We start from the raw sequence: 11141 nt of genomic DNA, 5'->3' as shown, positions 1-11141 counted from the left end.
AGGAAGAAGGCTCCGAACATGAAGGAGAGGAGATGGCCAGGCCTCCCTCTCCAGGACCCTCCTCTTTGGCAATGCCTCAGGTGTCTCCCGACGGAGAAGAGATTGACCAGGAGCCAGGTGGTTCTGAGATTGGCCAGGAGCCAGGTGTTTCTGAGATTGGCCAGGAGCCAGGTGTTTCGGATAGTGATGAAGATAAGTTAAGAAAAGGAGACGTGCCAGAGATTAAGCTGAGTCACTGGACCACACCCCACAGGCTATAAAAGGGAGGTGGTGGCCATTTGGACTCTGTGACGGACAAAGCTGAATCTCTGTCGAAGTAGTTTGCTGTGGACTTAATTTTCTAACTGTGTGTATTGTTTTTTGTTCTCTGAGTAAAAGTCTTGGCAGGCAGCTACGGAGCTGCTGCCAAGTTTTCTTATCTGTGGATTGGAGTGTGGAGCAGTTCTTTAACCCTCGGCTGGCTATTTGGGTGTGGGTGTCCGACGGGGACAGAACAGCACCCACCCTGGCCACACACCCCCGCCCCTCCCCCGAGGGCAACCGCAATGCTGATGAAATTGAGTTTGACACCCCTGCTTTAATGGGATTTTTGTTTGGTTTTGTTTTATAGAAAAACAATGTCCCGACTATACCTGCCCAAGTGAGTATCCCATACTATTGTATGTACCTATTTTGATTTCTCTGCTCCATGCATAATCTTAATATTGCCTTATTTAATAAAATATTTTGCTTGGTTGCTTCATGGGGCTTGACTGGATCATTTTCATCTGAGCATGTCCATCCAAGATGGATAAGTTAATTTCAGCCAGCTGCAGCAATACAGTAAATTGTGGTAATCTGCAATTCGCTGTTTATCAGCCATTTTGGACAGTATTTCTGTCACCAAAGTGATGTCTGCCCAGCCAACACTTTCTGGTCTCTTTTTTAAAGGTTTCTATTAAAATTCTGGCCCAAACCACTGTGAGCTTATCCTGCTGAGTTGAGTCTTAGTGTCCCAATTTCACTTCCTGTACATGATGGAGGAAAAAAAATCACAAAAGCACAAGACATGCTTTGCAATTGCTTCATTTGCAGCTGCTTCAGCCTCCCTAATAAGAATGTACAATGCTATTAAAGAAATACAATTTTAACTATATGAATGAAATGCTAAAAACCTCTTATCACAACATCTATCAGTTAATTTGCAGAGAAATTGAATTTTAGAATATTGAATCAATGTTCCTCTGGATTGTATAACAACAAAGAAGTCCCTAATCCCTGAGGTCATTTTGCTTCTCTTTTTTTATACAATCAGTGCCCAGGGGGAGGCAGCATTCCCTCCCCCCCCCCCCACCTCTGGGATATGGGCCTCAGCTAGCTGCGGGGGAGAGAAAATTACTCCAGTTCAGCAAGAGAGTTTTTGCTTCACTGAAAACGCTGCTTATTTACACAAGATGTTTTCACTCAGTGTTGGAAGAGAGCTCCTTTTCAGTTCAGCCCAGTATGACTCAGTATCCTCTGCAGAGGAGCTCTAGCCTGAGCAGTCTCTAGAAACTTTTCAGGGTTATGTGAAGAGAGGAAGGGAGAATATGGATGGTTTGCACTCAGGCCACTACTGAAAGCAAACTGTTGAAACATACATGGCAGGGATACCACCAAAATAACCTTTTCTCTTTTCAGTTACTTTTGCTAACTCAGCTGATATTACACTCCTTGTGGATAGCTCTACCAGTGTTGGGGCCCATAACTTCAATATCACCAAGAAGTTTATGAAACGTCTTGCAGAACGATTCATATCAGCTGACAAAAGTCCAGGGGCTTCTGTGCGCATCACTGTTGTCCAGTACAGTGGCAACACACAGCAAAAATTGGAGGTGGACTTTCAACGGAACTACACAGTGATAGCTGATATAATTGACAAAATGGAATTTATAAATGATGGCACCGATGTTGTTGCATCCTTGAACTATGTCACCAACCTGTTTCAGAGGTCCTCTCGTCCTGCTATTAAGAAGAGGGTGCTGATCTTCTCGGATGGCAATTCTCAAGGTATCACTGAAAATGCCATTGAGAGAGCAGTCCAGAATGCTCAACAGGCAGACATTGAAATTTATGTACTTGCTGTTGGCACACAAGTCAATGAGCCCAACCTACGTTTGCTTGTCTCCCAAAAAGCAGCTCAGGATGATGTAGCCTACAGAGAGCGCCACCTTTTCAGAGTACCCGATTATCTATCTTTGCTGAAAGGTGTATTCTATCAAACTGTGTCCAGGAAACTAGCTATAATCTGAGGAGGTGATTCCTAGAGAAGCAAGTTAGTGCAGATTCTAAGATTTCAGGAATAAATTGTTAACCTCCCGTGGAACCCATGTTTTTATACAGAGCCATAATCTTTTGTCCTTGCTTTCAGGCTGTGCTATGTTTATCTCTGTCCATTCCTCTTTATTGCCCATGATTTCCTCCAGCCTACAGGAAGAAATACAAATTGATTTATTGTTGCTCTAGTTCATAACTGTAACCAAGAGGAGAATCTTGTTTCATATTTGACAAGCCATAAGCTGCTAACTGGGAATGTTAAATGCACTGTCTTTATCCCTAAGATTGATAGTACTCTTTACATGAATATAAAGATCTTCTTTTCAGAATAAAATGCACATGACTTCATTGCCTTTTTTAATTTTGTAACTAAAAAGATACAATATAATACATTACAGTAAGCATTTCCTGGGTTAGGCAGCTCCAGAAAAATTATTCCACTCTTAGAAACAAGGGAAATTCCAAAGAATATTTATTGCCCTCCGTTGTCACTTGAGTGGGGTACATGGGGTGAATGATCAGGTTCAAAACATGGTGATGTGGTGGTGATGGTGATGATGATGATGATGATGATTTGGCAATAATAAGCTAACAATATCTAGCCCAGTCTAGAACTGGAGAAGAAGGTTCAAGCCATTTAATCAACTATGATATTATTTAGATACAATGAACTCACAAATGTGATTGAAAAAGTTATTAACAAGAGTTGGAAGGGACCTTAGAGGTCTTCTAGTCCAACATCCTGCTCAAGCAGGTGACCTGATACTAATTCAGACAAATGGCTGTCCAGTCTCTTCTTTAAAATCTCAATGGAGATTTTTAATCCAGCAATAGATTGCTTGGCATTATCTAAATTGAAATTGTCTAGAAGCCAGTACAGAACTCTTGTCTTGGAGGATCTTATGTTTTTCCATATGATATTAAGATAAGGTGCTACACTCACTTCACAAGTTGAGCTTTACATTACTGATATGTTTACATATTCAAACTTGGTTTGGACAGGTTTCATGCAGTATTTCCAATGGTGCTGTTGCTATGAATTCAGTATGATTTAAAAAAATGAAGCAATTGTTTTCAGAATTACAGCTTGTATTGTTTTGTAATCAATATTCATTTTACCACTTTGTTTTATTTTATTCCTTTGTTTTACTGACAAATGTTCACTTTGAGGGTTTTTTTGCAAATAAATTTTGTTCCACAGTTTCAGTGCCTTCTGTTGGTTGCAAAAGGGACCTCCAGACTCTTGATTATTTTGCTACCATTCACTAATATGACTCTCCTCCTGAATGGGAGGGAAAGTCATTTTACATAAATCTTAAATTATGAAAGTGATGGTTCATAACTAGTGGGAGGCTTTGTTCATTTAGTTTTTTTATACATATGTAACAAAAAACCAGCCTCAAATTCTTTATATATAAAAAAATTATTAAAAGTTTTAAAAAGAGTATAAAAAGTAATCACAATTAATACAGAATAAAGAAAAAAAGAAAAGAAAAAGAGATAAAGATGCAGAAAGAAAAAATAAAAGGAAATAGAAAGAAGCTTCTGACTTTAAAATTCCAACAGACAAGATCTGCCACATAAGATCCCACACTTAACAATGTTTGATAAGAAAGTCTGGGTAATGGACATGGCAGTACGTGGAGACAGCAGAAGAGAAGAGAAAGAACTGGAGAAAATCATAAAATTCAAAGACCTACAAATAGAAGTAGAATAATTGTGGCAAAAGAAAGCAAAGGTAGCACACAGTAACAGACACCTTGAGTGCAATCCCAAAACATCTGGAGCATCACCTGAACACCATCGGCATTGACAAACTCACCTCCAGTCAATTGCAAAAGGCAACTTTACTTGGAATAGCTTCCATCCTGAGATGATACCATCCTGAGATGGTATCTTTAACATCATCAAAACAATATTTGCCTCTCCAGGTTCTTGAGAAGAACTGGAGAGGTAGATAAAAATGCAAATCCAATCTGGCTGGCTGTGATTAATAATAATAATTCATTACTATCAAAATAGATTAAAATTACTATTTAAAAATACCAACTATTAACACCCTTTCCACAACAATTAGAGAAATAATCAAACCAATCCAAATAATCATTTTCGATCTTTTGATGGTGGTGAGAGGGGAGTCAGTTTTTGCTGCATCTTTGAAGGATTGCAATGTAGGTGCATTACAATAAAGTTCAACTCAAATCTTTCCAGAATTGGTATGCTTCATTTCTTGTGTTCCTGTCAAAAAAATTTCCAACATACCCTACTAGGGAAAAGCCAGACACTGTATATTGTCTGGCTTCCACAAATGTGGTCTTTATTTCCTGTTTTCCAATGACATTGGTCAGGCCTTGACATTCTTGAGATGTAATACTTTTTTGATACTCTGCTGCAGCCTTGATAAAGCTTAAGAAATTGACATCATACAAATAATTTTGTTTATTGTTCAGTCACTAAGTTATATCTGACTCTTCGTGATCCCATGGACCATAGCACATCAGGCTCCCCTTTCCTCTACTGTCTCCCAGAGTTTACCCAATTCATGTTCATTACATCAGTGATGATATCCAGCCATCTCATCCTCTGCCGTCCCCCTTTCTTTTGCCTTAAATCTTACTCAACTTCAGGATTTTTCCAGTGAATCCTCATTTGGATACTTTGGAAGGACAGATATTTCAGCTTCAGTATCTGTCCTTCCAAAAAACAGTCGGGGTTAATTTCTTTTAGGATTGGCTAATTTGATCTCCTTGCAGTCCAAGGGACTCTCAAGAAGCTCCAACACCACAATTCAAAAGCATCCATTCTTCAGTGCTCAACCTTGTTTGTGGTCCAACTCTCAACAGCCATACATCACTATTGGGAAAACCGTAGCTTTGACTATACTAGGGGTCTGCAACCTTAAACACTCAAAGAGCCACTTGGACCCGTTTCCCAGAGAAAAGAAAACACTTGGAGCCACAAAACCTGCGCACGCGCACGCGAGGGGAAGAGAGCTTGATTGAAGAGTTCAATTAAAAAGAAATAGAGGCTGCTGTGCATGAGTTCTCTCTCCTCTCCCCCCTCTTTCCTCTCCCTTTCTCTTTCCTCCCTCTTTCCTCTCTCCTCTCCCTTTTTCTCTCTCCCTCTCCCTTGCTCTTTCCTCTCCCTCTCTCCCCCTTTCTCCCTCTTTTTCTCTCTCCCTCTTTCTTTCCTCTCTCTCTCTCTCTCTCTCTCCCCCTGTCTCCCTCTCTCCGATCTTCTGCTCACCTGGCAAGCTGGCTTCAAGCTGTTCTCCAACAAGCTGACACACATTCTTATTGGGCTCGCTCTCTCCTGCCCTTCCTGTTTCCTGCTTCCTGCAGAGACACAGCCAAGGGAGGAGCCCCGCCCAATAAGCTTATCAGCTCATCGGAGAATAGGATGAGGCCACTCTCTTTTTTACACACACAGAGAGAGAGAGAGAGAGAGAGAGAGAGAGAGAGAGAGAGAGAGAGAAGAGAAGCGCAAGTGCCTCTCTCTGTCTCTGTCTCTCTCTCTCTCTGCAAATGGCAGAGGAGGTTGGGAACTGTAAGAGAAGGCTCAAAGAACCGCATGCGGCTCCTGAGCCTCAGGTTGCCAACCCGTGGACTATACGGACCTTTGTCGGCAAGATGATGTCTCTGCTTTTTAATATGTTGTGTAGGTTTGCCATAGCTTTCCTCCCAAGGAACAAACATCTTTTAATTTCATAGCTGCAGTCATTGCAATAATTCTGCAGCCCAAGAAAATAGAGTGGTACCTTGGTACTCAATGCATTTTGATATGAAAGTGTTGTCCCAGTACTCATCATTTGGTACTTAATGCACAAGCTAGAACTTGGTGTTGGCCGCCTTGTGACTCACTACATTATTCCTTATGGAAAAGTTTGTTTGGTACTCATCGTTTTTGGTACTCATTGCACTTCCTGGAAACCAATTAACAATGAGTACTGAGGTACCACTGTAAAATCTGTCACTGCTTCCATTTCTTCCCCTTCTATTTACCCAGAAGTGATGGGCCTGGATGCCATGATCCTAGTTTTTTTAATTTTTTAACTTTTGCACTCTGGAGCAATCTTTTCTCCTTTCAGTAGAAGCCCAGTTTTTCAAGAACACCTTAAGAGGATTTTTTGCATGGTTCTTGATGAGCATTAACAGTAAAGTATGTACCTAATTCTATCATCAGCATTTTTATTTCTCCCAATGATGTTATTCAGTTGGAAGATTCTCTCATACATGTAATTGTCGACACAGCTTAGTTTTCTGCAGGTATATTTTTCTGCCTGGTAATGCAATCTTAGAACCTTTTGCATTCCACACATGGATGACCTATGAGAGACTTGTAGGCATCCCATTTGCCCACAATACCAGTAATCCATACACTTGAACTAGCAATCCATGTATGCATTTCCTCCCCCACCATAAGATAGTTTTCTTTGGCTACTTTTTTTAGCTGTGGGTTGAAGACTAATATAAATTATAAGTATTATCATTCAACCTATTCTTTGCCATTGGTGTGATTTGAGGACAGCAGCCTCCATCAAAGTAACTGTGTTCAGCCTTCTCAAAGATTAGGTTTGCTGATTTCAGGAAGCATTTCTGAATTGTTTTGTCTCTGAGACCACAACTCATCAGTGACATTTGTAAGGTGTTGCAAAATTGCAGTGACTCAACTCTGAACTAAATCCTATCTGAAAAGTAACACAGAGAAACAATTCTAGACTCCAGTTGCTCTCCAGTGAGGAAGAGGAAAATCTTGACATGAGGTTATGACATGCATTTCTCCCATATCTGGTTCCCCAACCATTCCTCACCAGTATCACCAGTGCATTTCTAAAAGCTGGCCTGTTCAGTTTCTGCCTGGGGAATCTTGGGCTGTTTCTGCCCCTAATATTTTCCTCCATTATTTCTTTGGGAAAATATAATATTCTGCCTTTTTTAATATCCCCCCAAATACTTCCTTCTCTAGGAGGGTGGGAGGGTGCTCACTTTCTACATAACTCCACCTTCAGGCAATTATTGCACAGACCTGCAGGCTTGTCTTACAGGGCCAACCGAATGTTTGTAGCCCACACTTGCTGTCCATCATCAGTGTGGGGTGCTGTTTGGATTTGCTTTCATTTTCAAAATGCTTGCATACCTACCAGGACTAAATGACAGCAAACCAATAAGCTACGCAAGACATGTGAACTATCTCCATCATTCTACAGACTGGAGGTGGCAGAAGAGGTGAATCTTGCAAAATAGTCTGAAACAGGTTTTGCTTTGTAGCATGTTGAAATACTGTTGTGAGATATAGCCAAGACACCAATAGAAAGAAGTAATTAAGTGGAAAGTTCACTTTGATGTTAAAAATATGAGAGATCAATCTGTTGACAGACAAAACAAATGTTGAGAGGTTAGTCTGGTTTGTTTGGTTAGTCTGTGTGAATTTTTTTTAACAGTTTGGGGGCCGTTACGTGACGTTTGTGAACCCATTCGTTTTAGGAAGAGGGAAAGTGCTTCCACACTATTAGGTATTGGGTTGCCCCGTGATCTTTTCAGGAGTCAAGTATTTCTTTTATTTCAAAATGCTGCTCCCCCTCAACCATAATGGGAGGAGGCGGTGGGGCGATGGCTGGTTGTAAAGGCAATCGCTGCTCTCGTTTTAATAGGCTGCAGTGGAAGATAGGATGAATTTGCCTGAGGGTTTTTGGTAGTTCTAATTCTACTGTTACTGGGTTTATGATCCTTTTGATGGGGAACTGTCCCATGTATTTCGGTCCTAGTTTTTTGGATGATTGCAGGGACTTTAGGTATTTTGTGGACAGGTATACCATTTCCCCTACAGAGAATGGTTTTGGCTCGACCCTTTTCTTATCTGCTTGTGCTTTATAGGCTTGTCTGGCTTCATCTTATGCTTTTCTTTCTTTCTTTCTTTTTTTATTAAAAGTTTTATAAAAGTTTTACAATATAATTGCCCCCCTCTCCAAAACCCTCCCTCCCCCTCCCCCCTCCCTCCCCCCCCACTTCCCAGAGCTAATCACAGGGTTAACAATGGAATAATCATATTCTAACTAACATTAATCAATTATTAGAATAACAAATCTGTAAAATNCTGTAAAATCCTTTAACTCTCTTTTTAACATAAAATATATTAAGATTAGACACAATAATAATAATATCATATTAATAATTAAAAATAAGGATAAATAAACTGTATAACAACAATAATACTCTAAAATTCACTCAAAAACCAAATGGAACTTTTTGGTCCCATATTTCTTCTCAATATAATCTATCCATCTTCTCCAAACTGAAATATATCTTTCTTGTGAATAATCCTTCACATAAGCGGAAATCTTGGCCATTTCTGCTAAATTTGAAACTTTAAGTGACCATTCTTCTATAGTGGGCAGACGTTCCATTTTCCAATATTGAGCTACTAGTAGTCTTGCAGCCGTTATAAGATTCAACATCAAGTTCATTTCTTTAACATCCAAATCTTCCATAATACCTAACAAAAATATCTGCGGTGTAAACTTTATCTTTTTCTTAAAAACATTTTGAATATTCCACCAAATTTTAATCCAAAATGCTTTTATTTCCCTACATGTCCACCAAATATGAAAATAAGTTGCATCTAAATTTCCACATCTCCAACACTTAGGTTGTAAATTAGGATACATGCGCGACAATTTTTGAGGATCCAAATGCCACCTATAAAACATTTTATAAAAATTTTCTCCTAAATTTTGAGCTTGAGTAAATTTCACATTTCTAACCCAAATTGTTTCCCATGTATCCAATGAAATCGGTTCTTGAATATTTTGAGCCCATTTTATCATACAATCCTTGACCAATTCCGTTTCTGAATCCAATTCTATCAAAGCATTATAAATTCTTTTAATATGAGCTTGAGATTGATCTTTAATCTGTTTAATCAAATTTTCATCCTGCAAAGTAATGCCAACTTTTTGATCCAAACGCCACCTCATTAACAATTGATTGTAATAAAACCAAGAATATTCAATATTTTCTTGTTTCAAATCTACTAAAGATTTAATTTGCCAGTCTCGTCCTACCGGACGAAGTAGTTCCTTGTAAGAAACTTTATCCAAATTAACTCCCCTAGATATCCCCTCTATTACCTGTCCTGGAATTGCCCAGATAGGAATTTTATAATTTAGTTTATAATAATATTTCTTCCAAACTCTTAATAAGGCACTTCTTAAAATATGAGCCTTAAAATTTTTATCTACCTTTTTATCATAAATTAAATATGCCTGCCAACCAAATAATAAATCCCATCCTTCAAGAGAGAGTATATTTATATTTGTTAAATTTAACCAATCACTAATCAGTGTCAAAACCACCGCATCATAATACAATTTTAAGTTCAGGACTTTAAGTCCTCCTTGTTCCCGTACATCTTGTATAATTTTAAACTTAACTCTTGGCTTCTTGCCCGCCCAAATAAACTTATTAATACCCTTTTGCCATTCCTCTAAATTAACATCTTTTTTTAAAATAGGAATCATTTGAAACAAAAAAAGAAATTTTGGAAGAATATTCATTTTTACTGCTGAAATTCTCCCCAGCAAAGATAATTGTAATTTTTTCCAGTCATTTAAATCCTTTTGCACCTTTACCCATAAAGTTTCATAATTATTTTTATACAGTTTAGCATTAGAAACTGTAATATAAACTCCCAAATATTTTACCTTTTTAACCATTTCAAAACCTGTGAGCGTAACTAAAATATCTTTATCATTCATGGACATATTTTTCGGTAATATTTTAGTCTTATTGCTATTTACCTTAAAACAAGAAACTTTCCCATATTGTGCAATAATTTCAACCAAATCAATTACCGAATCTATTGGCTGGGTTAATGTTAACACCAAATCATCAGCAAAAGCTCTTAACCTATAATCATTCTTATTAACATTTATTCCCTTTATTATCGAAGACTCACGAATTTTAATTAATAAAATCTCCATTGTTAATACAAATAACAATGGAGATAATGGACATCGCTGTCTAGTTCCTTTTTCAATTTTAAATGCTTCTGTTAGCCCTCCATTAACTATAATCTATGCTGATTGCTGTTGATAAATAGCCTAAGAGTGGACAAATTTTTTCCCCCAAAATTCATTTTCTCTATAACTCGGAACAAGAACCCCCAATCTAATTGATCAAATGCTTTTTCAGCATCCAAAAATATAAAAGCAGCAGGAATTTGATTGTTCTTATCCAAATATTCAATTAAATTAATAATTTGTCTTACGTTATATTTCATATATCTTCCAGTTATAAATCCAGATTGGTCACTATGAATCAATTGGCTCAACACTTGCATTAATCTGTTTGCCAATACTTTTGAAAAGATCTTATAATCTGTATTCAATAAAGATATAGATCTATAATTCTTAAATTGAGTCAAATCCTGACCCTCCTTTGGGATTAACGATATAAAAGCAGTTCTCCAAGACGGAGGTACCTCTTCACCTAACAAAATACTATTAAACAATTCCTTTAACGGTTCTATCATTTCTTCAGATAACATCTTGTAATAAATTGCTGTTAGTCCATCTGTACCAGGAGCCTTACCAACTTTTAATTGCTTAATTGCTCCCTTAATCTCCTCAGAAGTTATTAAACAATTCATCTTTTCCCTTTGATTACTTGACAATCTAGGAAAATGTGCCTGCTGTAAATAATTGTCTATTTCTTCAAGTTGTATATTTTCAGAAGCATATAACTTAGAATAAAAATCCAAAAAGCTCTTTTTAATCAAATTTTGTTGAGATGTCACTTTACCATTATAATCTATTTTCTCTATAGTTCTTGACTTCTGCTTCTTTCGTA

At 37.9% G+C, this 11141-nt stretch overlaps 1 protein-coding gene across 1 annotated transcript in view; it reads left to right on the top strand.

The window, feature by feature from the left end:
- COL6A1 (collagen type VI alpha 1 chain) overlaps positions 1–3498 on the top strand; it is a 76156-nt gene extending 72658 nt beyond the window's left edge. The window contains exons 34-35 of the mRNA XM_015825540.1: positions 611–640; positions 1660–3498. Of these exons, the coding sequence (XP_015681026.1) occupies positions 611–640; positions 1660–2270 (641 nt within the window). The 3' untranslated portion in view covers positions 2271–3498. The remainder of the gene's footprint in view (positions 1–610; positions 641–1659) is intronic.
- Positions 3499–11141: the final 7643 nt, after the last annotated feature.

The sequence above is a fragment of the Protobothrops mucrosquamatus genome, unplaced genomic scaffold (genome assembly GCF_001527695.2).
Source record: "Protobothrops mucrosquamatus isolate PMUCROS unplaced genomic scaffold, P.Mucros_1.0 scaffold_199, whole genome shotgun sequence".
NCBI classification, from domain to species: domain Eukaryota; kingdom Metazoa; phylum Chordata; class Lepidosauria; order Squamata; family Viperidae; genus Protobothrops; species Protobothrops mucrosquamatus.
The sequence above is the reverse complement of the archived record's forward strand: the minus strand, read 5'-3'. Positions and strand labels throughout refer to the sequence as shown.